Source organism: Grus americana, chromosome 13, assembly GCF_028858705.1.
Source record: "Grus americana isolate bGruAme1 chromosome 13, bGruAme1.mat, whole genome shotgun sequence".
Lineage (NCBI taxonomy): Eukaryota > Metazoa > Chordata > Aves > Gruiformes > Gruidae > Grus > Grus americana.
In genome coordinates this window covers 11,071,534-11,098,977 of record NC_072864.1, presented here as the reverse complement: position 1 = coordinate 11,098,977, position 27,444 = coordinate 11,071,534, and the positions used below count along the sequence as shown (strand labels likewise).

Sequence of the window (27,444 nt, the reverse complement as noted above, 5' to 3'; positions counted from 1 at the left end):
ATCTTTGTGCACTTGTGTTTGTCACCAAATTAAGACACTGCATTACCTTATGCACATTGAATTGATGCAACTAAATTGGCTGGATGTTCTTAAGCCCGGAGGGTGTAATGAGATTTTGTCTCTTTTGCCCATTTCTTTTTCTTTTCTTTTTTTCAGAATAAGTCGTCTGTTTAATGGCACAGAGCCTATTGTCTTGGACAGTTTAAAACAACATTATTTCATTGATCGAGATGGTGAAATTTTCAGATATATATTAAGCTTCCTAAGGACATCTAAGCTACTGCTCCCAGATGACTTTAAGGTAAGGAAAGCTATAGCCTGCAATCCATTTTTTCCTCCCATTCTGTCATTTGTTTTGGCGCAGGTTGGTTTGTGTGCTTGACCTAAACACACTTAACTAAATGTTACTGTTTATTGTAAGGATTTTTAGTACTTGGTATTACACCAGGGATGCTATTATTTAATAAATGGACCAATGGTTGTCATGGATACCATAAAAAGTTAAACAATGAAGCTTATGGCAAAATCAGTTTTTCTAAACTAATTGTATTTTCTCACATTTTTAGCTTATTTATCAGGGTATAACAACAATTAAGCAGCAACATCAGCAACTAGCACTTACCGGGGTTTAATGCTCAGAACCTGAAAGAACTGTTTTAAATTTGATACTTAGAGGACTTAAATTGTATAAGTCTTTTTCTTGTTGGTATAAAAAAGAAACACCCTTAAAAAAGCCCATGAGGATTTGGGTTAGATATAACCGATGCAGATACTTTGATTTCAGGAAGTAATCTTCTTGGGAATTTACTGAGGGCTTTTTAAGGAGCAATACATGTTTTCTGTGAAATAATGGTGCTGGTTGTTCCTGTGCAAACTCAATGATTGTTTAAATACTCTCCTCTTAGCCTTGTTTATTTGGCTTTACGCTTATGAAACTTGCAACGTTGTCATCCTTATGTATGACAATTAGAAGACAAAAGTGTCCAAACTGTAGATGACAAGATTCAACAAAAGCACTGACTCCAGGATGAAATTATGAATAAATTGGGATGGCAAAGGGGATCTGCTCAGACTTAGAGGATGTGGAGCATTGCTGGAAAGGAAAGTTCCCGCGCCATGCAGTAAGATTTCACTTTGCGTGTTGGACTAGGTAGGCCAAGATAATTTGGCCAGTCATGACTGAGTCAGTCCAGATTTGTCGTTGCTGTGGTGGCTTTAGTTTTGGAGTACAGCTGATCCTTAGGCTGTAAACCGCTCCTCAGCCATTTTTGCCTAAGTTATGAGTATTACGGCATTTGGCCCTGGCATGGGAGCGTTTAACGTTGAGCGGACACACTGTGCGACGGGAGCACACATTGAGTCCTAAGGCAAAGAGAAGTTTTGGCATTCACGGGCGGTTTTGGAGCTCCAGGCCAGAAGGGCTGTTCTGAGCACTGGTCTTCCTGGGGAGCGGCAGGCAGGTCGGGGAGGCTGGCATGTGGGTTGGGGTGCTGTGAAGCAGGGCGAGAGGCAGAACACTAAGGGGCGGATGCAAGAGAAGCTTTTTACAGAGAAATGAGAGAAAACACAGTGGTAGGAGTGAAACTAATGACCAGACCAGTTCTATGGATCAGAAGATGGATCAATAAAGGGGGGTAGATGGAGAAGCGGTAAAACGCGGTAAGGTGAAATGCCAGAGAGGTCCTTTAGTGGCAGCATTTTGGACAATCTGGTGGGACAAGAAGGCGTGAGAAGAGAGGGTGGAAGAGATGTAGTTCAAACTGATCATAGCCTCAACTGGCATCCAGATTTCAGAGGTGCTGTGAAACAAAACTCGCAGGATTCAGTAAGAGCCTGGAGGTGAGAGTGACGGTGGATGCCAAGGACTTGTCTGCGCAGCGAGCCGTTGGCAGGGCTGGGAGAGACTTGGGAGAGCCGGCGCTGTGCCCAGGCTCAGTCCGTTGTTCCAGACCATCTCTTTGCATAGGGTTAACTGTATTTTATTTAGTTCCTCCCTGGGAGAGCTTTAGAGCAAACCCCAGGCTAATGAGGGCTCAAGAACAAAGCAAAGTATTGCTAGGTAGGGAGTAACTAAATAAAAATGCATAGAAGAATGCGCTGCAAAGCTATATTAAAACTGCATTGTAAACGGATTTGACTTCACAGAAATCGTGTAATTTTACCAGCATGATTAAAGTGACAGAAGACAATAATCAAAGGCAGCAAATGGAATCACTCGGTGTTTCTAAATGCAAAACTCTATTTAAGGTATAAAACCTGACAGGTTTTCCAGTGAGACTTGCATTAAATGTTCTTTATGTCAAACAAAGCATTATCAAGTGTTTTGAATATTTATTAGTTTTTACCCCTTAATTTAATCAAGCAGTTTATTAGCCTCGAGGTTTAGCCAAGTTGCTTTTCAACTTAGAATTGCTGCTCAGATGGTTATTTTGGAAAGTTTGGAATGTTAGTACCGCACCAGCGTTATTGTGTTTGCTATTTAAGTGTTGTTTTCAGACTAAGTTAACACTGAAACGCAGAGAAAGCGGGGTATGTGTTCCTAGGCTAGTGATTCTTTATTATCAAGTCTGACTGGTGTGTTTACAGTGAATATTAATTACACTTCCAAGTACTAATAAGCCAGAACTTGAAAGTCTTTAGTATCTGACAGGTCTCCCTGCTGAAAGCAACACTAATAGTTCATATAATTTACCTGGTTTTGGGGGATTTTAAGCCACATGAAGTATGCTGAGAAATTACCGTGAGTTGTTTGGCTCAGTTCTCCTTCACAGCCACGCTGTGCTGAGCGAGGCGATGGCGAGCAGCCCGGAGCTGCTTCCAGCTCCTTCTTCCTGCACCAGTTCAGAGTCCCACGCGTGGGACCATGACACTTTGAGCAACAAACGTCCTTGAGCAGAGCGCGGAGCCAGCACTCCCTGGTCAGCCACACTGCTGGGTTAAGGGGTGGCTGGTGCAGGAGCTGTCCCTCCTCTGCAGCCCAAATATTCTCTGCCTTGATCTGCCCCCCCACCATCAGAGGTGTTTCCCCAGGACATTTATGAGCAGCATCTGTCCCCTTCACTGCCAGTACATAACCTCATGCAAAACCAGGACCCATCATACCTACTTATTTGAGGCTCACTCCCTGCTTAGAGATCGTGAAACAAAAATAGACATAGGCAATGTGTACATTATTACTCAGTCTTAAGGAGGGGAGGAGCACAAATGCACAGGACATCTGAATTTCATATGGATGATAGAGGTCACCTGTAGCACTGGAACCACAAGGCTGGCATGCTAATTTATTAATACAGTTTTAAAATTAGTGTGCTTGCATCTAATTTTAAGTGCTCTCAAACTGACCTTAGCAAATGGTGCAGTTGTCATCGTAGAAGTGAGCAACTTTCTCTCGTAGCCAGGAGTCAGATCTTCACAGCACTAAAATTTAAAAGAAATGTTGAGTCAGGATGACAGTTTGTTGTTTCATGTAACAAAGAATAACAAGTGAAAAATGCACAGAAAAAGCCATTTCAACCTGTTCAGGAGTCAACATTAGGTACAAAAATAAAGGACCTCTTTAGTACTGAGACAACAGCATCAGGTTCGCAGGAGACATGGGTTTACAGTTTCTGTTGGCTGTCTCTGCCTGTAGATAGCAGATCTTTACTGACCCACTGGCACTGATGTCGAAACAGCAACACAACTGGCCTTGCAGTCACACTTCCCATCTCCTCCCCAGGAAGTTGTCACCCTTGTCAGAGGTGACTGCAGCATTTAGCCAATGTGAAATCCACCAGGAAAAAAGCTTTTCTACTGAATCATGAGCAGAAAATTATTTTGTGAAAGGCAAAAAGCTTGCATCTTTGACAGATCTGTTTACCTTTCCTATGAGATCTAAATACTGTCTAGAAGTTGTGGATGGAGAGAGGCTATATGCATCCCACCTGGCTATCCACTCCCTTTTCCAGGTGACCTGACAGAACTTCCCCACTAGTTCCTACAGGAGCCACAAGAAGTTGAAGGCTCCTGGTAGTTCATGAATGCTTTTTGTGGTACTTTACAGCAAAATCAGAGGCTGGACTGTTCATCTCCTCTTTCAGTCTAGCAAGGAGCACCCTGCTCGTGAGCAAGGAGCTTGGCTGGTGGGAATCACTTTCGGAGTAAAGCGATTTTCCTTGTCTAAACACAAGCAGTTCCATTAACTACCAGACCCAGTGCTTGACTCTGGGCTGTCCTCCCACAAGGTACACTGCTGTTAAGAAGTTGGGAAGGCAGGGAAATAATCCTTGGAAGAAATGGGAGATGCATCATTATTCCTGCAGGACAAGGAACTGCATACTGTACAAAATCTGCTGTGGGATGCTGCCTGCTGCTCAGCAGCACTGCACTGACACCAGGGCTGGAGCCTCCGTGAGAGGGTGCGATATCTGTACGCATTTATCGGCATGTGCCTGGGACAGAAGCTGTACCAGGCTGCTCTGAGGCTGAGTTTCAATGAAACTGAGTGCACTTTGCCACTGTGCTAGGCAGTTAACACCCTGTAGCTACTCCTGTGCCTGTTTCAGCAAAATATGCCTCTTTTGGATAGGTCTAGGAACATTCGTGTCTGCATCTGCCTTTGGTAACTTACCAAAATGAGCAGCATGGAAATATTTTCTTGCAGCTCCTGTGACACCTCCTTGGCGAGGTCCCTTGTGGGTTGAATTCTTGTACTTCATATTTCACGTTAAACTTTTGCAAATCATCATGGTAGGATCTTGTATCTGCAGTGCAAGGGTGGAAACACCTATGTCAGCATTACCTGGGCATGGTGAGCATCCTGTGTAGACAATCCAGAGCTGGGCATTGCTTCCAGGCCAGTCGCAGCTGCACAGTACTCAGAATGGTGTATAAAACCTGAACGAGAAGATTGTGTTCTTAGCGATGTGTCGAGTCCATTACCCTGCCCAAGCACAGGCTTTAGAGAACTGGACCCCCACACTGTGAGCCTTTCATTCTTTGCTCCTGGTTTTGCAAAATCCTCTTCTCTCCCTATATACATTGTCAAATTCCATAGCGGTGCCCAACTCAGTGCAGAAATGCTGGTCGGGGCGGTGGGGCAGGCTGTGCTGGTGGTGGTTGCTCTGGGCAGCGTGCAGTATGCGGAGGGTGGGGGGGGTCACAGAAGGTGTGCCTTCCCAGCACTGACACTAGTGGACAGCAGTGAGTTTTCTCTTGCCATTCCTAGCAGAACACACTTTTTTTATCCCCTCTACTTGTTACGGCATGGCAAATTCCCTTTATTGCCACTGCCTGATAATAGGTGGGTGCCCAGGCTCCCTAACACTGCACATGCATGTTGCCTCTTCACACCAGCTTCTGTTACAAACCCCTTCCTCCGGGTGCAAAACCCTTTCCAGCATATTTGTGCTCAACTCAAGTGTGGAATGGACATGGAGATAAGAGTCTCATTTTAAAAACTAACCCAAGCACTTTGGCTTAATCCAGGTGGTTTATGACTGGGTGCATACCATGGAGAACGTGATGCTGCAGCAGAGCTCGTTTCCACAGAGCCATCTGCAGCATGGCCGTATCATTCTGGGAACAGTAGTAGAAGAGCTGTTCTATCTGAAAACTGGTTGTCTTAGCACAAAATTATATCAGAATATAAAATGTAACTTGTTTATTTAGGACAAGTGATGGTTAGCAGGAGTCGGTAAAGAGTTGCATTTGATGCAGTGGGTTCATAGCTGGCTGTGGGGGAGGTACAGGTGGTGTGATCCTGGTTTTGTGTGCTTTATGGCATTACTGTTTTGGCCCGAGGGTGCCGGACCATTGAGGTCCCGTGATTCAGGATACTGTCAGCCTAGTCCAAAGCCCAGTGAAGTCAGTTGAAAAGACTCTCATGAATGTAATGGGCTTTGCTTCCAGCCTCAGGAGCACTGTACCTCTCTTTACTTTCAGTAATGAAGGACCGGTTTTTATATTGCTGTACCCCCTCTTCTGGGTTTTACTGTTGAGTTTTCTTAGCACACATTCAGTCGATTGACCTTACAAATAATATTTTATAGTGACCATGAACACAGATATTCTAAAACTGGGGTTTCAGAACCTATTGAAAACAGTGGGAGTCATTCCATTGCCTTCAGTAAGCACTGGATGCTCCTGTTTGCTCTACAGCATTACATTTTTCCTAAGCATTTCACGTTTTCCTTTACTCTAAAAAGAGATACATGGGACCAGCAGATGCCCAGTGAATGTTTGATACCCGCCCTGCACACACCTCTGTAATTACTGCAGTTAGGTGGTGCACTGTGTTGCTCCAGTGTTCTGCACAAAAAGATTTCAGAAAGTTTTGGGCAGGGACTGTTTTTTAATTTAGGCCACTAATCCCCATAAGTTTAAACCAATCCCATGCTCAGTAACCAGGGAGCTTCACCAGTGGACAGAGAAAAACAGTAATGGTTGCGCAGAGCGCTGATTTTGGGGAGGGGGAAAAATACCTTCCATCAGGGGATGCTTCTTTAATCTTCCTGTTGTTATTCATCTTCCATCTCCTTCCTCTGAGTTGTTTGTTGTCCTTATTTCTTCCCACTTGCTCTTATCACTCTTTTCTCTCTTTCTGTCCTTTTTTCCTCCCTTAGTGGTGTGTGTATTGTCTCAGCCTTAACAGACATCAAAGAGATGCAAAGGATCGGATGTCCCTTTTGTAACTGATAACCTTGCCTGTGTCACTGTGAATATTCATACACCTCCAGGCTGTAGGCAGCCCTGGGGTGAAGGAGCACCTCTCCACTACTGGCGGTGGGTCTGTGGTGCCAAAATTGAACACAGCTAACTGCTTTGGTTCAGTAATATCCTGCAGCAGCAGATTTTACAGGTTAATTCCAAGCCACTATGAAGAGTCGCACCTTTTTGTGCTGCACATTCATTGGCCTTTTGATTTCCCCTCCTCCCTGAGTCCTGGAGCAGCAGCACTGCCCTTATTTTTCATGTAATTTTGGTGCCCATTTCTTGATTACTTCTTGTCATGCCCTTCTTCCCAACCTAAGTGATTCCATTCATTTCACTCTTGTGATTTTTCATTTCATTTCATTGCAGTGGTGGAGAACTGGCCTTTATGTCCAGGTGTTGACCTACACCATATTCCACAAAAGTCATGTAGCGTACCTGCGGTGCAGCATTTCCATCTGTAAACAGGTGCAAGAGCTAGGAAAGCAAACGGCAGGTCTTTGCAGAGAGGAGCTGGTGCTCTGCTCTTGTTGCTTCTCTTCCCTTCAGGAGGCTGGGAGAGGTGGTGGGGTCAGTGTAAGCAAACCATCCTTGGGTGCTTCCCCCTCCCTTTCTTCTCTGGCTTGGTCTGGTGGACATTGCTGCCTCCTCAGGTCTGGGGGGCTGCTGACACCATTTGCCTCAATGTACTGTCCTGCATTTCAGGTGAGGTGGGAAGACCTGTGGGAAATCTGATAAGTTATTAATGAGGATGTGCAGAAGACATCTCAATCTGTGAACTGGGCATTTGCTCAAATTGGTAATTTGAATTGCCCAAAGCCCAAGTGAGGTGATGCACAAATGGCTGGGAAGAACTGTTTCTTTTAAGTTGTTGGAACACACAGATGAGCTCCCAGCCAGCGGGACGGTCACTACCTCCGTACAATTTACCAGGCTCCAAAGTACGCTGTAAATACATGAATAATCGTGAAACACAGGAAGCAGCTGAGTTGCTGCAGCTGAATTTCAGACTCAGCAAAGACAGGTGAGAAGTGAAGCTGAACTGACATCTCCGTCTCGTAACGTGTGCGAGAGGTGACAGCAAAGCCCGAGATCTTCTGTTGTAAGATCAAAAGTGAATATCTGAGGCCAAGAGTGAAGATTAGGGCTCAGGACATCTCCTCTTACATCAGCAGGCTTTGCTTATTGCAACCAGTTATTTTGATTTCTTAATACAAAAGTAAATCCTTCTGGCATTGACCTTGTGGGATAATAAATGAAAGACTAATTCAGTGCAATGGGAACTTCATGGTCAGCTCAAATAGATCGAACACTAACACAGTGTGGTTTTCTGTGTAGGTGTAAGACGAAGACAAAGTATGTGGATACCTGTTGCCTTTGCACTCTTGCTGACAATACAGAAGCCTAAGTAGGTCAAACAGGAACAATACTCATTTTTAAAAGAGAACTATAAGCATGTCTAGTTTCTCTCTCTCCCTCTCTTTTTTTTTTTTTTCCCAGGACTTTAATCTTTTATATGAAGAAGCAAAGTATTACCAGCTGCAGCCAATGATTAAGGAACTGGAGCGATGGAAACAAGAGAAAGAACAAAGGAAACATTTCCAGCCTTGTGACTGCTTGGTCGTAAGAGTGACTCCAGATCTGGGGGAAAGAATTGCATTGAGCGGGGAGAAAGCTTTAATAGAAGAGATCTTCCCAGAGACCGGGGACGTCATGTGCAACTCTGTAAACGCCGGCTGGAACCAGGACCCTACCCACGTTATTAGGTTTCCTTTGAACGGATACTGCCGGTTGAATTCAGTGCAGGTAATGGCCTTTCGATGCTGGCTCATCTATTTGCTGGGGTATTTTTTTATTATTTCCTGTTCAATTATATGCAAATTATTTGCTTCTGCCCAATTACCTTCAGTGCTTATACTGCAAGGAGACATTTTCTGCCTGGTGAGATCACAGTCTTTCAGGTTTTCCTAAGTCTAAGTGGAAAAATAGATTTAGATTTTGTGTATGTTAGTGGCATGCTGGTCTCATAATGGTGTTATACTGATAAATGCTAATTTTTTCATCAATGTATAGCCCGCAGCAGTTTTTTTTTCCTCCAAAGTGCCCCCAGGAAGAAAGAGAGAGTTCCAAAAACTACAAAAAAAATCTCCACACCATTTTATAGAAAATGCAACAATGTGTAAATGCATAATTTATGTCTCACTCATAATTAAATGATGGTGCCTGCGGGATGGACTTAAAAAAATTGATCTCTGCACTTTTTTTTTTTTCAAAAGGATGTTCTATAAAAATTGCCCAGAGTATTTTAAACAAAATGTATTTCATTTTATACTCAGAGTTTTGACATTAGGTTTAAAATTAAACATATGAAACAAAAGAAGATAACTGGACAGATAGGTGGATGGTAGCAGAAATAAATATGTGGCTTGTGTTTAGGCAGCAGCCTTATGGGCAAGAAATGCCATTTCACAAGGGATCACTGCCACTGCGGCCAAAGCTTTGGTGTTGTAGCTGTCCTTGGGCTGCAGAGAAGGAACGGTGTTGATGATGTGCTAACTTGTGCCTTAATTAACAAGGGCAAAACAGAGCTCTTGGTTTTTGCATGTATGGCTTTAAAATATGCTGCAAAGAATACTTGTATTATGGAAAGTGAAATCAACCCGTAGGGGAATATTTCCAAAGTTCCCGTCCCCTGCAGACAGGCTGTGGGAAACACCTTAGTGGTCTTGATAAACTTCCCTGTGGGCAAATACCCACAGAAGAGCTGGCCCATGGGACAGGCTGGCCAGACCGGGTCTGGGGGGGCATAATAGCAAGGGAGGGCGAGAACCTAGAGCCCTTGCTTACCCAGACTGTTATTACACAGCAAGCTGAGGCACCCTCCATCTCCCCAGCTGCCAGCTGACAACATCTTTGGGAGACCTGCAGTTACCAGAATACGTAAAGGCAGATGGAGTTGTTTTACCAACCTGCATTTGACATTGACACCTCCGTCCTTGAGGCAGCATTCCCTAATGCACTGTGCACGAATAGACACTTTTGTCTGAAACCATTCTAAAGCCAGATATTTCTGGTGATTTTTGGGTTCAAGACTCCCAAGTGTTTTATTTGGTTGAACTTTAAGAGTCCAATGCCTGTGGTTAATTTTGCACAGTCCTTAGCAATTTCATGTCTGGCAAGGTTTAGAGTGGGCTGCCCCAAAAATAGAAGATTGGAGGTGGGTTGGAGGCAGATCCATTTGCTGGCAGTGGGAACAGTGATGAATTCATTGCTGTGCTGGGTGGAGAAGGGAGCAGCTGCAGTTAGCTAAGGTAGGCAGACAGGGAAGCATGTTTGTTTCTCAGCCACGCTGTCCATGCGATACAGTTAGATACATGAGAGAAATTAGAAAAACTGAAACAAAAAGGGTGACTGCGAGCCACTGATGGGCTCAGCACTGCAAGCAGCCAGGCAAAGCACTGGACGCCCACGTGGCTTAGCACTTGGCTCTGTTTTATCCAAAGCGGCGTACTGGTAGGAAACGTGATTGTAGTAAAAGCTGAATGCTAATTATTGTTATTATTTGAATGTGTTTTGAATTCAGTCAAAATTCAGGCAGAATCAAAGAGTCTCTTCACAAGTTCATGTTGTGAAAAAAAAAAAATTCTGTCAAAGAGTCTGCAGTTTAAATAACATTATTAAATTACATCATTTTACTAAATTACATCATTTTACTATATAATTAATAGAAAGTGTTTTCAAACACTTTCTGGAAAGTGATGCATTTCTGAGACCAAAGGCTGATGAAATCAGCAGCTAATTATCATTGGCTCTGATGGACGCTGGTCAGTGCATAGGCGCTGCCTTTCCCCTTCCCAGGATTTTTTGGCAAAACAGTATTAAGTCAGAAGTTGGAAGTGCAGTGAAGTAAATGCATAGACGTAAGGGAGATGGGTTAGAAGGGGTAGTGGTTGGAAGAGCAGAGTCATTTCCAAAGAATCTCAAAGAGTGATGCGGTAAGTCTGCCTGCTGTTTGCCGAGATACATCACTTCTGTCTCCTGTGCCCTGCTGAATGTATTTGGTACCACAACCGCAATATTTATAAATTCTTTGGATCTTTGGAAAATATTTTCATTAAATGTTTTGTGTCAAGAACTGTGCATATAAACCAAAGAATGGCAACACTGAGTAGCTAGTGGCAGCCAAGAAAAAATGCAGTAGCTCTTAATTTAACGCCCATTTGTAATTACATGTAGGTATAGAGTTTTCTTAACACTGACACTGTTTTTTCAACTCCTTGCAACAGGTTCTGGTGAGATACATGAGCTTACCTTAGAGAAACTTCTGATTGTATATGTTGAACACTGAGTCTTCATAATTAAGACTGTATTCGTTAGTATTCTGCAAAATTCAAATGAAATGCAGTAAGTGAAAGTATCATGTTTCTATTTGGAAAACCTTCCAACAAAATCAGAGTCTGTACCTCGATGTGCTCGGAATACTGGAAGACAGAGTATATTAAATCCTAGCACAAATCCTCTATTTAATATTGTGTGTATGTGTCCCTGTACATAGGAGAATCACAGTTGATACTCATTTACTTTTTGGCATATTCTCTTTGGAGATTTACAGGAAAGTAGCTCTGATTTGATTCAGAGACGCTTACTGGTTTCCCTCTGTATCTTACCTTCAGAAAAAGTAATGCACATAGAGCCAAATTCACTAAATGGCATTTAAATCTCTTCACGTTCAACATGACGTTTAGTCTTGTGCAGGCGCTGGCCCGTACAAACCGGTGCTCAGCACATATGGAAGCAGCCTTTAGGAGCCTTTCTCCATAGACCTGAGCTCAACCTCATCCAAATTGCACTTAAAACTTGACAATATTTAAACACTCTCTGCATTGTTTACAGGATTTGGCCTGTTTTGTTTCTTGCTGAGAAAATTGATGATACTGAGGTTTTTAACACTAGATTATAGCCTGCAGTCTAGTCCTTCGAGCGCGTAGGTAGCAAAAATGAATTGCTTTGTTCTGCGTGTGGTGCTCTGAGGTGTAATGTCTACCTGGATTGTGTGTTTGCAGAGAGCTGGCTCAGTAAAGAAGAGTCCTGTGTTAACATGCAGCCTTCCATAGCTTTGGACCGAGGCAAGCCAAGGGCACCCCCGTGCTTGTTTTGTCTTACAAGCAAATTGATTTAAAAAAGTTTTTAGCAAGGATTTTGAAGTCATGTCTCTCTCTGAAATCCTACCTGTCAATCCTCTGTTTCGCTATCCAGTTAAATGGAAGAAGCCTCCTTTCCTGTAGTGGGGTTGCCTTTTGTCTTCATCTTGCCAGGTCTAGGAACAGGGATGCACAAAACAACCAAAACACAGTGCAGCCTGTGAAACAGCAGTCTGATGGAGCCTTGTTCCTCCTTTCCTCTCAAACTCCTGCCGTCCTCTTTGAGCCAGGAACATGTGTTAGTGTCTGCATCCCACTTTTGTCCTACCGGCTGTGTACAGCCTGGACAAATAAGAGAGTTGTAAGCTTTCTCTCTCTCTCTCTCAATATATTTTGATAACCCACTCTCCTCACCCTTCTTTTTAATCTCTCCGGGTTCATTTTTCTTCCATACACTGGGGTGCTTTTTCAGTCTTTCATTTCTACAACATTCTTACAGTATAAAGTATATGAAAATCAGGGCAAAAGTCAGTGAGATTTGGCAGATGCGACTTTCTGAGAACGTTAGGTCCCTGTGTCCAAGGCCAGGCAGAGCTCCTCAGGCAAGTTGATTTCCATCAGATTCAGCACGGTTTAGGCAAAGCTGTGCTAGAGCAGCTCCTTTCTTTCGCCTGCCATTAGCAGCCAGGGTAGCCAGTGCAAGGTTTTAGTTACTGCTAAAAACCCAAACCACGGATTAAAACACAGATGAGTAACATGGGCGACCTCCTCAAAAGAGGGTTCCCACAGATTAAAACCAGCAAATGCTACAGTATCACCTTGGATACAGTTGTCCTTTTGGAACCAGTTACCCATAATAAAGGCTCCAAAGTGACGTTTCTGGAGAAAGCAAAGCCAACGTTCAGGCAAAAGCAGTGGTGCACTAAGAAATGCACCGTGGCCTCACGTGGGTCTGTGTGCCATGGCAGCGGTCTGGTGTGCAGATCTGTTAACAGAGTCAGCTTGGGCCTTGAAACGTAAGATACTTAAGTACTACTGCAGTAGGTGTAACTGCTGAAGTGCTCACAGGGCTAGTAAAACCAAAAAAGAAATAAAATTCTTTCTATAACATAAACCCACAAAACTGTCCGAGTTGGCTCCATCTGAAGGTGGGTATATTGCTTAGACACTTCTCTAGGTTGAGTGAACAAGTTTTTAAATAGCTCAGTCCCTGTCGTGGGCAGCAGATGGCCATCACGTGGGGATGCTGGTGTTACCAAGTTCACTAGGTTTAGTAAATCATCAGGTTCCCTTCCCAGCACGGTGGGCCCATGTGCTGTAGCAATGGGAGCGGTACCTTGGGCGAGATGGTTACAGAACGGTACAGGCTGCTCCCCTTGATGGCATTTATCAGTAGAGAAAAACACGGGAAGCGTGTATCCAGGCTGCTGCCCTGGACTCAGCCACCAGCGGGAGGGAGACAGTACGGCATCTCCTCCACTGGATCTTGCGTTGCAGAGCCGCCAAAGGTGCATCTGGCATCCGCTCTCACCCAATGCCGAGGGAAGTCTGTGTGCGTCCTGCTCTGCTGGGAAGCCGTATATCAACACGCTCACCCATGTGAAAACACGGCCCCAATCATATTGCCAAGATCCGTATATCCTAGGGTAATGTGCTGTGTGACAGTCTCAGAAATTAAAGTTGCCTCTGGGTTCCTTAAATTCATGCATCTAAATTGCACCAACTTTTCTTTAGAAGGTGAAAGAGAAAATACATATTTGGGCAATACAAATTAATCTCTTTCTCAGGCCAGAACATTTTCTTATTGTCCACGTCTTGGCTCCGCATCCCGTCCCTGCCATGCTTTGCTAAAAGCAGCGCTCACTTCCAGCAAGGGAAAATCACAGCTGCGATTTCCGTGAAGATCTGGTGGAAGTGTCACTCAGACTCACATACATTTTCACCTGCCAAGGAAGAGCTAAGGAATGTTTTCAGCCCCTTTCTGTAAGACTGTTCATATAACTAATGAATAATGGGCACTTTTTATTACGACTTAAACCCGATGTTGCTTTCTATAAGCAGTAAGAGATAGCATCAATATCACCAGTCCAGTATTTTACTATATAATGTACTAAGCTGCTCTGCAGAGTGCTTATTTGTTTGATTAATTTTTGTTTTCTACAGAGGTTTGCTGAGAGCGAGACTTTAATCACAGTGTAGTCATTTAAGAATAAGTTATAGAATTATAGCTGAATAATATTCATTCAACAAGGACTCGAAAGACTAAATCCATCATTTAGATGCAGTGCTCCTGAATGCTTTTATCACTAAAATTTGCTAAGTATTAATCTGATTTTTTTCCCCACATTGCAGGTGCTCGAAAGATTATTTCAGAAGGGATTTAACGTGGCAGCTTCATGTGGTGGTGGCGTGGATTCCTCTCAGTTCAGTGAATACGTGCTGTGTCGCGAAGACAGACGACCACAACCTACCCCAACGATCAGAATAAAACAGGAGCCCCTGGACTAGACCCTACCCCTACTCCTTTGTAACCGTAGAAGTGTTTAATAGTCCCTTATGTGAAACACTAAGGATTTGCAAAACAGTATTAGCAAACAGATTTTGACTTTATGTTGCCAATTAGTGGTATTCTGAAACTACCTGTCACATAGCCAGCCATGAAAAGCATTTGAAAAACCAGTTGTCCGTTTTTCACGATGAAATTCCTGAGCATGCTCAGCGTACCAGGCCTGCTGGGAAAGTACTTTGGGCTGAACAGCTGCGGTGGTGAAAAAGGCAAAGCTTCGTAAACCCCTGACCCTACAGTGGACTTCTGCAGAAAGACCAATTAAAGCAATTTGAAGAGATCAGCAGGAGAAATGGTTCTGGCAGCCTTTCCGACGACACCCCAATGCTGTGATGTGTGGAAGTGGGCGCCTCCGAGAGGAAGATGTACACTAAAAACTGCACTGAGTATCTCCCCTTCATATCAGACGTGCTTTACACCTCCGTACATTCGTTACATTACACTTTAGTGATTGTACTCACTCACGCTAGCAAATGGCTTATTTTTATACATTTCCAACTGAAATATCTCTCTGTGGACAGAAGCCAGAATCAGAAAAGGACCAATTTATAGTCAACTGGTGCTCAGTACTAACCCCACCCCCCCCAAACACGAAACAAAGAAGTGACAAAAAATGTGACAAGGCCGATTGTGGCAATATTTGCAAAAGTAGGGATCTGGAAGCACAAAACGAAATGCCATCCACCATCATGCAAGGGTCACACACCTACTGTGGAGCTGTAGTTCTCTTAAAGCCAGTCTCGTTTTGACTCAGAAACTGTTAAGTTTTGCATCATCAAAGCAGTGTGGTTCTGCCAAGCAAGCTCTGCCACCCCTTGTTACTCATTTACTAACCATGTTATGAGCCCACATTTAGGAGGAAATGTTAAGAATTTTGGACAAGCCTACTCTTTATGGGTCTGGAATTTTTGCAAAAAGATGTTAAACCCCTCTACTGCCATTGTCCAATGAGAGCAGGCCACCTTTTGTTTAGGTTGTTTTTCCTCTATTATTTTAAACTATTATTAAAATACCGATTCTGTAGCTGCCCTCTATCTGTGTAATTTCCTCTTTAACGAAGCCCGCTGTCTGCAGGAGGTTACTGCTCCTTCCATCAATCGGTGTGGACTCTGACTTGCAGGGCTTCCTAACTCAGGAGACAAGCACCGTGTTTGCAGGTGCAAGGTTATAAATAGCATTCTGCTAAATCCTGTTTATTGCTGTTTAGCATGATTGGGTCCTCAATAACTAATTCATGTGTTAATCACAATTTAGTTTCTCCCACGTTAATTTATAGAATGCTGTTGTAGATGCTGAATTTTAATTGAACTCTTTTTAGATGCATAAATACGGCCATACAGAACAAGGGACAGAGTATGAAGTGGTCAACAATTCTTTAATGCCAAATGACTACAATCGGGCAAAATTAAAAAAAAAATCATGTTTAATATTTTCAAAAGCAACGAGCTGTACTGACTATCCAGGGTACAATCTGGGCAGGGGTCTCATTTTTGGAAAAGGGCTGGATACCTGTCCGTGGAAAATCAGACCTCTGCAGGTTTTCTCACCTTGGTTACCCAACTCAGAAATCTCTTCTGGAAACCTTAGCCCATGCGTGTTGGCCTGCTAACTTAGCAGAACAGTTGAGCAAATCTGTCTACTTCAAAAGAGTTGTAAAGTTATTTTATTTTGTGGTTTTATACTTGTACGACATTCTAAAGTTGCTAGGCATTGCCATATTTGAATATATGGCACAACATTCACCTTTGATTGTAAGATATCTGTAGAATTGTATATTATACATTTAATATTGTAAAGAACTTAACGTATAATTGTCATGTATTTGTGTATGCACATTTCTTATACAGTACTTCATGCCATAAACATTTCTGTAAAGTAAATGATCAAAATAAGCAAGTAGGGTGGAACACTCACTGTGTCTCCCATGTTGTTTGAAAGAGGTGAGAACTTTGATTGCGTCTCCTCCGGCCTTTTGCTCCATTCAGCTTGATGTAGCTGTGTCTTAGGAAAAGAAAAAAAAAGTGTTTTATTTATTACTTTCATACATTGAGTTCACTTTAAGTTCACGGTATCCTCCAATAACCCATTTAGCTTTGTGGTTTTTATCCCATGTACACTTCAGTCCCGCCCTCCCGACCGGGGCAGTTAGCACTAGCAGCGGCCGAGCACTTGTCTGTCGGTGCATCCTCTCCCTTCGTTACCTCTCGCCAGGGAGAAAGGCATCACCTCACGTTTACATTTCAGCACAGGGGCCAGACGACGCGTTCAGATGTACGTAGAATGCCACTGGAAGTGTTTGTGGTTGGTTGGGTTGATTTTCTTCAGTTTGGTGTTTACCATATTGTTTTTTATAGCTCAATAAAGCAGCTCCGGTACTTCGGGCAGCTTGCTAAGGCGGCATCGTGAAGGGTTCCGGGCTGCGCCAGCCAAGGTAAATGTGAACTTGAGATGGAAAGTTTGAGCCATGACATCACAGCATTGACTGCAAAATAGCACTAAGGCAAGGAAGACATGTGGAAACAATCACTTTGTTAGAAGAAATATGCCTTTAAAAAAAAAAAAAAGTTAAGCTAGAACATGTTCTTTTAGTTAGTAACTTCAGGTCACTTATTTAAAGTTTATTACAGTTTCATTTATATATTTTTTACTTATTTCCCTGTATTTTTAGGCAGCAATATCAGCAAAAAAGCGATTTGAATTTTTACTTCTGGCCTTAAACCATAGCAACATAACTTAATTAAGAACATTGCTCAGCATCGCAAAAACAGGTTTTAAAATACCATAGAAACTCCAGGAAAGCTGTGGTGCACAGCCAGCAAATGTTTTCATTACGAAGGCCAAAAAGTAAACGTCGCCTGGTTTGTCGCCTAATTCGACTGAACAAAAATTGTTCTGATTCTCCGTTGCTGAGCACTGAAATTGTGGCTTGAAGAAGAGGAGTCTTGGCTAGCACTTTGTGTACAACCCTGCCACACCGCTGTGCTCCCAAGTCTCGGAAAGAAAGTGAAAGAATGTTCTGTTGTGCTTATTGGACTGATCGCTTTTGAGAAAGCAACTGTTGAGTGCATTCATTCACTGTATTAATAGCATCGAGGTTTGTTGACAATTTTATTAGATGTTTGACAAAGGATATGAATCAGCACAACAAAACATTGAAGTATTTGGTTTTAATATTTCTTTGTGGGTATTCTGTTAATATTTTAACGCAAAATGTTTCTGAACAGTGCTTAAGAACTGCAAGACAATGTGAAATTCATGTTTGATAAATTAATACTGTATGTCACTCGATGTGTTACTTCAGTAAATTGTTTTATTTCTTTACAAAATAAGTACAAATAAGGGAGTATGTTTTCACACAAATTGGGGGTATTTACGAGTATGTACAGAAATCATCAAAATAACGTAATTCTAATAAACACAAGGCCTTTATAAACAATATGTACAAATTATCAATACATTTAAAACATAATTTTACATTTCCTGGCCTTAAATACCTTATGAATAATCTTTTGGCTAAATAGCAGCAGTATAAATTTTCTTCTGCTTTTCATAAACCTTAAAAAATAATTAAAACTTTTGTTTTTAAAACTATTGGACAAATAGTTCTATTTGTGCTTTCGCTATGGTTTCCCATCAAAAAAAAAAATTGCCTCAAAAAAGTGGCAAGCAATAACATAGTAAAAATGGAAAAGATAAATAAGCAAATGTCTCCCTTCCATGGTCACCGATAATACTGTTCTGTGTGAAGTACAACAGCTCATGCCCACCTGCCTGCTCGGCATTCCTAGCCGATGCCACCGCAAAGACTCGCACTGACTTCGCCTGGCTTTGGTGCGGGCCCCTGCAATTCCAATTCAGCAAAGCATTTAAAAAGCATTCATTCCACCTGGAAGTACGTAAAACTACTTGTTATGCTTAAAGTCATGCGCTTGTTCATGAGCCTCTGCGGACTGGAGTCCCTGGGTCCAATCGTCCAAGCAAAGGCAGGGCCAGTCCCTGCGCCGTGGCGCTGCCCTGACCGCCCGCCCGGCGGCACCGGGCTCGCCCCTGCGCTCGCAATTCTCCGAGAGCGGAACCGGCCCCCAAAAACTTCCTTTACAGTGACTTAAAAATCCACATAGAATACTCTAAAATCTTTACTGAACAAATACTCTCTTTCAAAACCACCATTAAACCATACTCTTTGCAATAAATAAATTAAGATATTTTTTAGAAAATAAAACCCAACTTTGATTCATGTTACTAACCAGCTGCTACAAATGTGCAAAAGGTTGAAGAGATTTAGAAAACAACTGGAAGTTAGTCAAGGTAACTCAGCTGGGACCTGAATGCACAGATTTCACACACTTAGGACTTGGGTCAGCAAATGGCTCAGGAAATGAGCTGTGCAGTAAAAGCAAAAATCCTAAATATATCAAATTTGTGAGAGTGCGCAGTGGCTATTCTCTTAACTGTGCAAAAAACTGCAATTATAACTAATCCAAAATAACAACAAGTATCACCATGGTTAGTCAGTGGAAACAGTGCCAGTAAAACAAAAAAGAAGACTAAGCACCGTAAACGAAGCCAGAGGTCAACTCCGTGGTTAGGTCCCAATGCCGTGAGCCTGTCCCAGCCCTCCTTGCCGTGGGGTGGTTTGGGGGAGCCACTGCAGCAGTTTCACATCTACGTAACGTCAGCCTCCTCTGAAACGGCCAAATGGAGCAAGGCTTTGACGTTGGTTCTATCTGTGGATTCAACATTTTAAAACCTTTTGCACATTTTTTTGTGTTTTTATATTACTAGTTTTTTACATTAAAGGGCATTTATTGCATGTGTCTGACAATTTTACAAAACAAAATTACTGGAACATTGACTTCTGAAAAAAAGAGAAGGCACATTAAAATGACAGCTTTTCAATGCAAGTTGAGCTTCTGTATGGAGAAACCAGTACAATCCTTGGCTTTATTTAAGCAGAGCTCGATAGAGCAGGAGAGAATGGCTCGTTTCTCTTTCCTGTTCCATGTAGAAGATGAAGTCCCTGAGGTTTACGCGAGTTATTTTCTGTCGTGCGTACTGCCTGGATGAAGGAGTCCCCAGGCCGGCCTGACCTGCACCGGACATACCCAGGCCCTACAAAGAAAACACAGCAATGTCAGAAGTCCTGCAACAGCAAAGAGTTTCCTTGTACTCTCAGGTTTACAGCTACTAACTGCTGGATTGTTTTAAACATCTTAAATGGATTACTATGAGACTTAATTCTGAAAGTATTGAGATTTTTTTTTCTTTTTTTTCCTGTTCTTCTGAGTCTCACCAAGTTAACCTGAGTAAAGAAACTCAGGTGAAAACACCCGTCAGGCCAGACCTTGTTCATTTCCAACTCGGGACAAGTATGTCTGACTAATCCCGCTTCAGTCATGTTAACTGTAGATACATTTGACCAGTTGAATTTCAGGAGCCTTTTAAGGACAAAACTATTTGCAGCAGATAAAGCCACCTCTAGCATAGCAAATGTGCGCACCATCCTATTCCACATCCCGGGTCTAGGACTGGAAAAAGGTGAGTGGCGTATCAGGGTGTTGCGACGGCAGTAACCTCTGCAGCTGCCAGTCCCAGGGGGACCCCGGTTCTCTCCTCTGGGCCTACTGGGAGAGGCACTGAGCAACCGTGCTCGAGCATACAACCAGCGCTCAGCTGAGAGAGGGAGAAACGAAATAGAAAAATCACAAAGCCTCGGACATTGTGCAATGATAAAGACAAACATTAGTATACTACTTTCTAAAGCTATGTTAATTTAAAAAAAAAAAATGGTTCAAACGTACTGAATTACTGAATACTTCATCCTGGCTTTCTATATAGAGAAAACATTCACAAACTGGGCTTGAGAACACTGTGATCTGAATATTTAGAAATTGAAAAGACGTAGTTACAGACTCTCTGCAGTCTTGTTGAGTTTAAAACTGAAACCTGATACACGCACACATTCAACCCTTTTTTCATCCTTAGGAGACCATTGTTTTTATTAATTCCAATTGATTTCTGACAAAATAAAGTGTTCTGAGAAAAATGGGGTTTGATCTCTAAAAAGATTTAAATTATTTTTCAAACCTCTAAGTCATCTGGCCAAGTTTTCAATACTTTTAAAATCCCAAATTTACTTACTGCTGCTCTTAATAACCTACCTTTCCCCAGGAAATACTTATTCTAGGATCTTGATTCTATAGCTATTAAAAATACAGTTAAGCATAATTTTATTACTGAAAGATTGTAGGGGAAACATATATGGTGTACTGCAAGTGAGACGTAGCACTGTTTTCTTTGTTGCTTTTCTGTGCGCCAGCAGACTCCTTGCAGAACGAAACCATTCAAGTTATTTCTCCTATATCTGATTATTATAGTAAGTAGTGGAGCAAATCCTGTCCTCTTGTAACCACAAACACAAAAGGCTTAATGTAGTGAAATGAATGTGGCTAAGCTCGCAGGCCAGAAAGGGAGAAGCCCACAACCTTTGAGCACCATGAGCATTTGATCTGAGGGATTCTGTTCTCCAGTATAGAATAGTTTTTATTAACAGATTAATTGATTTACCACCTAACCTCACTGCTCATAGGAAAAGCGTGTGCTGCTCCTGCAAGGGTTGCTCATCCATGCCGAAGCCAGATACGTTCCCAGTGCGTAATCCACTTATTTAGCAGTGCTCTGAATTCAGCCTTCACGCCAAAACGCTTTGCATTCCTGAAAGAACTGGCATCATCTAAACTTGTAGTCTTTATCTTCCACAGGTCTGGAACGATACCCTACCTCAAGCTGCCTCTGGCCTGCACTCTGACCGTGCACCCACCTTGCCAGGGCTGCTCCCACTCTCAATGCTCCCAGGAACCACCGTGTGTTTTTATTTTCAACCAAGCTGACTCCAAAATATTTTTCCTTCTTCTCTGTTCCCCACATGGTGCATCTCTCCTCCCACCCCAAGTAACACTTATTTCAGATTCATCCCGACACAGATACAGTTCCTGAACAGCAACAAACACGCTTGTAAGAAATGTGAGGCCACCTTAAACTCATTAAAAAATACTGTCCATAGCATACCAGACCAGAACCACCCTGCACACACTTCCCAAATATTAACAGAAAAGCTACTTAATTTTTATTTTTCTTCATATAAAAACATTTCTTGAATCAGTTGAGGTACATTTACAGCAAATAACTGCTGTAGCTGTAATTAAGATGTGATAAGTCATACTTACTGCATTTATCACTTGAGATACTGAACTTTACGCAGGAAGAACATATACTTACTGCAACAGCGTATCATGACATTAAGCTGTGCACTTTCACAATCGCATTTGTGAGCCAATCAGTTGCCTGATAATGTTCTTTAAGTGTTTTACAAGGTGGAAAAAAATTGTAAGAATGATTGTAGACGTACAGAAGCACATCTGTAAACTGACAGAACAGTAATTTGTATCTGTCAATATGATCTCTAATTTAAATTAAAGACCAATTTGTTTGGTACCGCATTGTACTCAGAATTATTCTGCAGATGCTATATAAAAATGTAGACTACTAAATGCCACAATTTCTTAATTATATACATGAATGCAAGCACAGTTAAAATTAATTGCTAAGAATAGTGGAATTGAAGTAGCGCACATTTTTCTCAAGAAAAAAAATTACATTTTTTATCAGCATGACAGACTTTTCATTAACCCAAACAAGCCCTGTGTTGTCTGTATCTATGGCAACTAATAAGAGTTACAAAGATAGGAGCTCTAATAAAAAAATAAATGGTTGTAAAGTGTTTACATCCTTTATTTCCTGGCCTGCCACACCCAAACTATTATCAAATCACACCCACTCAAATATACATCGGTACTAGTTTTTCTATCAGTGAACTTCTATTTATAATTTAAGGGAAATTTAAAATGTTCCAGACCAGAAAAAAACCCCAACATTTAATTTATATATGAACTCTTTCTGCGTCTTCATTGCTTTCATACATGAATTATAGCAACTTCTTATCCCCTTCCATCATCTTGTCCTCTCCCTTTCCCCACTGTCTCTTCTCCCTTGCTACTTCCATCCTACCTTCTCGTAACACCCCAAGGCGACCGGTGACTGCCTTGAACTTGGCAGCTGCAAATCCCACAGGACAGCGAGGAAGACAGCAGAGAGCAAACAAATTATTTTGTGCTCAGCCCGTTCCTCATCACAGGCCTACAGAGAGGTGGGCTACAGCAGGGCTTTCCTGAGACCCCCACACGACTCCCGCTCCCAGCCGGGACTGAAGAGAAAATCAATGCATGGAGAATAAAATGCAGGAATTTGCAGAAATTCCATGGTGCCACGCCCTCTGTTAACCTGTAATCCAACCCACTGAAACAGTCAGAGTCTGTCTACTTTAATGGGCTTTAATGCACTTCAGATACGCACAGCTGATGTATATATAGTTTACAGTATTTTAAACAACAGTGTTGGACTGTTAAGCTAAATTCAACTGTTGGAAGCGACCTAGCTTCAAATTACGGCTTAAGAAGAAGAATCAGAGTAATTATTGGTTCAGTGTGCATATTTTGATGCAATTCTGAATTTATGTCACCCATCTTAGCCTGTTTGCTATTTTCATGATTGTCCTCTATGAGAAAACTCATGCTGCTGGAGAAGCAGAATAAAACCAGTTCAAAATAAAATACTGACCAAAGACTTGGTAGGTCACCAAGTAAATATACAACGATCTGCCAAAGAAACACGCTCGCACAGTGACAGAGTAGAAATTAAAACAAATAGTCCTGTGCACAGAGAAGCTAACGAAGCCTCATTTCTTACAGATGTGTCACATTTCTCTGGTACTACTACTTACCACAATAAACCAGCTACTCGACAGAGCGTTCATCGCCTCTCACCTCCTCCAGAAATAGTCTCAGTCCACTGTACTACGCTCCAAATATCACACCCCGCCGCCTCCCAAACCTTGGGCTTTTCCAAAAGGGTCTCAGAACTACTCCACAGCCGGCTCTTCTCCCATCCGCACTTCCAGCCAGGCGAGCGTCATCCCACCCACCGGGCTGCATGTGCGCATCACCCACCCAGTGGACATGTGGTCCCCACGCCAAACGTACCCCAAAGCTTGCTGAGCTCATACTCGGCCTCTCCTTGCTGCTGAGACCAGCACGTCGCTCTTCCCTGTACCCAAGCCTAAAGTTCACATGGAAGTTGTAGGGACTTAAAATCTCGAGCTCCTTCCTACCTCCGTTCCCCTTCTGCTGGCCCCCACCGCCAGAGTTGATCAGTATTTCCCAAAAGGTTTAAAGGCTACTGGGAAACAGAACTGAGAGAGGCAGACACAGCTCTTCCAAAATTTTCATGGACAAACTCCCCTGCTGCTCAGAAAGTAAAAATGTCTTTGTGCATTAAATTACAATAATTACAGCAGCAGGTGGATGAAAATTAAACCTAGTGACTCTCAAAAGCGTGCTGTTCCTTGCTCGAGAAAGGCTTTCACATAAGAAAGCACATGTAGTACAAAATCTACACTTATTTTTATTATAATGATTTCTACTGTTGAACAAATAAATAAAAATAAAATTTTTCTTCCACAAATCTGTATACCTTCAGCTTTGAATTATAGATCCATGGAAATATAGTATGGTATTCTTGTCAGGAAACACAAAGATAAGGGCAAATGTAAGATTGCATTTAATATTTTATCCATCCTTCCTTCACCAGAAAACAATTCAGTCCTGACATCTCTCCTTTGAACATAGTCTTGAACTGCGGCTATTGCTTCTCTGTGACCCAGAGAGACAAGGCAATAATGATAAAAGATCTGCTGGTTTTCTTCCCAGGCTACATGGCACATCCTTGTGGCAGGCTTGCACTTCAAGCCAAACTCTGAAAGTGGGAATCGCACAGTAACAATTCAAAGCCAAGCTATCTATGGAGTAAAAAAATACCAGGAATTTTGTTTCTCCAACCTCCATGCACTGACGAGGAGTGGTAAGATAACGTATATATTAGTCTGCTCTTACGAATAACAGGTCTTGGATCGCAAGAAATATTCTGGAGATATGCTGCAGCAACAATGTTTACTTGCATAAACTGCTATTAGATCTTTGGCTGAGAGGCACTTTGTACATGAAAAACAGGTATAATATTATGTATGATTAGCTGTCCCACATAATTTAGGGTTTAATTCAGCCCCTACTGAGGCTAATAGTAATGATTTCACTGATTTAAATGAGCGCCGAAACATCCTTAAATCAGTATTCCCCTGAAGTACAGAAAAGTAAGTAATAACTGTTTGTCAGCACCTCAAAGATTAACGATACTATATGAAATATAATTATATCTACAAAAAGATTGTGCATCTTCATATGCACAATATGGTGGCTTTACAAGTGTCTTTAGAAAGATTCATCACCAAAAGCTATCATTTAGGCCTTCAGATCAGCAACATTTACAGGGAGGATTAGATACCATTATTTCTTCGGAAGCTAGTTATTTTCATCTGCAAACATTTCTACCCTGTACTATTTTAGTGCAACTGTTCCTACAGACTCTGTTTTGGCACATGTTCGCTTGCTACACCCTCTTGGATGCAAATGCATCTCATTTCCCCTGGGCACATAAACACACACCTCGCCCTGCAGACAAACATCAGAAAAACTGATTTGCACAAGTATTTACAAGTACTTCAAATACCAACACAATTGCAACATTTCAAAGACAGCATGCAGTAATTTTTATATTAAGAAATAATAAGAGGAAGGTAAATCATACTAAGACATGGATGCAGTGAAAATTTTTTCTTTAGATATGATCACTTTAGTTTATAATTACATGATGTTATTTCAACCCAAATAAATGGACTGCCATTACAAGAAGAATGCTTTATGTGTACCTGCTTTTTGCCTTTATTATGTTCAGCTATGTCACATATGCAAGTGCTGTTATAATTGAAAACCTGCTTTGTAAAACAGCATTGCACCAAAAACTTCCAGTTGCGAGAACTCGGCATCTAATACCAGCCTGACCACCTATTCCTTCCTCTGACAGAGCTTTCCCCCCACAAGCTGAATAAGAGCAGGGGCAAAAGCAGGCTCTGAGGCATTTCAGTCAGAAACAACTTGGAAGAAGAGAATTCTGCCCCAATGGAAATAAATTACGCAGAGGAAGTGTAAGGCAGCTATGGGCTATGACATTTACCTGCTCAAGGAAGATGGGTGTTCAACTGCCCAGTCCTCAACAGGTCATTCTCAGGAAGGCACCAGACTGCAACTGACCTTAACTTCTTCATCAATTTATCCATGCAGGTCTCTAAATAACCACTGCATTAGTGTGAGAAAGAAAAACTCCAAGATTTTCCTGCACAGAGATACAGCTCTGTTCTGTGAAGACTTTTAACCTTTCAAAGATCTTTCTCTTTCCCTCACTCCTCACTCGGTCTGTGATAAAAACGGATGCCTTGTATCCTCTGACTTCTTGCAACACACTCACCACTTGCTCGGTGGTGCAGGCTCCAAGTCTTTTCCTTTACTTTGTTCATGGACCTGCTCTTCACTGCAGCTATAGATCTTGCCAACATCTTTATCCACAAACATCTCATACCTACCACAATTCACTGCCTTACTTGGACTTAAAAGCAATGACAATTTTACCTGATTAAGAACTCTAAGTTTGGGCTGCATTCTTGCAGTGGTAATTATAAGTAGAATATTCTATTTATCCTGTTTCCATCATACACATATATTTTCATTTTGTTTGGAATGTTTCTCCTCCCATGCCTTCCAAATGTTTAATCAAGTGCTGCTCCCTTTGAAATACTAATCCTGCCAAATTTTTTTATTGTTATTTTTCAAGCATTGTGGTACTTTTCCCTTCTCATCTTTCAATATTAGCATTGAGGTTTTTTGGGGGGTTGTTCGTTTTGGTTTTTTTTTTTTTTTTTTCAAAGGACTTGCCCATCTTACTCCAGCCCAGTCATGCTGTACGTCCCTATATTCTCTCTCAAGAGTCAAGAAATGTCAAACCAACTTTGGGAGAAGCCCTACAGCCCAACTTGCAGAATTCACATTTTCCTTGAATCATATTTTATTCCCATCTGAATTTTCTCTGCTGGTAATCCTTGATAATAGTTCAAAACTATCTCAATTTTACATAGTGGGTGGCCCTTTCTTTTCTAACCTGTATGATTATGACTTTCATTTAATCAGAAACTTAAAATAATTAAAATATTCTTGACATTCATCAATCTCTAGGCACATATCACTGTAAAATTTGTTTGATTATCTAATTAAAATATACATCACTGCTATCCAGTAAAGGTTGTTTTGCTGGTCTATCTCTTACTGAAGACATGCTGAGCAGAAGAGTGGACAGGGTAACTGTGGGGAACTAGATTCATTCATAGCAGGTTTTGATGAAGAAAAAATCAGCACTAAGAACTGCATCGTGACACTTTATGCGCTAGCTGTATCTCACCTATTTAAGGGGAGACGCGGATATCATATAGCTGTTTCATATATTGCCAGTCCTCCCATGGGAAGAACAGGAGACAGAGAGAAGAGTATCTAATTCTTAATGCTTGTGAAAAAAAATATATCTTACAAATGCAAAATCTAAATGCAAAATCACTTTCTCAACTCTTGAGAGCATGAATTGCCCTCATTCATCTCAACTGACTTTCAGTTCTTAAGCCTAATTATGATATATAACACCCAGACTTTAAAATAATTATGTTTGCAACTGGGGGCCATCTTGTGCACTCCCAGCAATTGTGCAAGTGCCAATCAAGTGACTTTATGCACCACTTGCCAAACAAAGGGCAAAAATAGCCACAGATCTACCAGCTCTTGGCACGTTTTATTCCCGTGTAAAATTTGCTCGTAGATCAGTTACAATCTACGAACAGCGGTATAAACCTTTCCCTATAATTAGCAGAGGCTCCTCTGTGGATTGAGGGTAGTATATGGCCCTAATTCGTACACCCAGCCCATTAAATGAAAGAAAACAAAGCCGGCAATGCGGTTATCTCTGGATTGAGTGGCAATAAAATTAAGCCCTAAATGC

The 27,444-nt window shown here is 41.9% G+C and overlaps 2 protein-coding genes across 5 annotated transcripts in view; one reads left to right on the top strand and one right to left on the bottom strand.

The window, feature by feature from the left end:
- KCTD15 (potassium channel tetramerization domain containing 15) overlaps positions 1–15,418 on the top strand; it is a 44,723-nt gene extending 29,305 nt beyond the window's left edge. For all 4 annotated transcript variants that reach the window (XM_054840139.1, XM_054840138.1, XM_054840142.1 and 1 more), the window contains 3 exons: positions 157–301; positions 8,191–8,496; positions 14,184–15,418. In XM_054840139.1, the coding sequence (XP_054696114.1) occupies positions 157–301; positions 8,191–8,496; positions 14,184–14,339 (607 nt within the window). In that variant the 3' untranslated portion in view covers positions 14,340–15,418. The remainder of the gene's footprint in view (positions 1–156; positions 302–8,190; positions 8,497–14,183) is intronic.
- Positions 15,419–17,743: 2,325 nt separating this feature from the next.
- Positions 17,744–27,444, bottom strand: part of LOC129212073 (transcription initiation factor TFIID subunit 4-like) — a 149,351-nt gene continuing 139,650 nt past the window's right edge. The window contains exon 15 of the mRNA XM_054840134.1: positions 17,744–19,509. Within this exon, the coding sequence (XP_054696109.1) occupies positions 19,342–19,509 (168 nt within the window). The 3' untranslated portion in view covers positions 17,744–19,341. The remainder of the gene's footprint in view (positions 19,510–27,444) is intronic.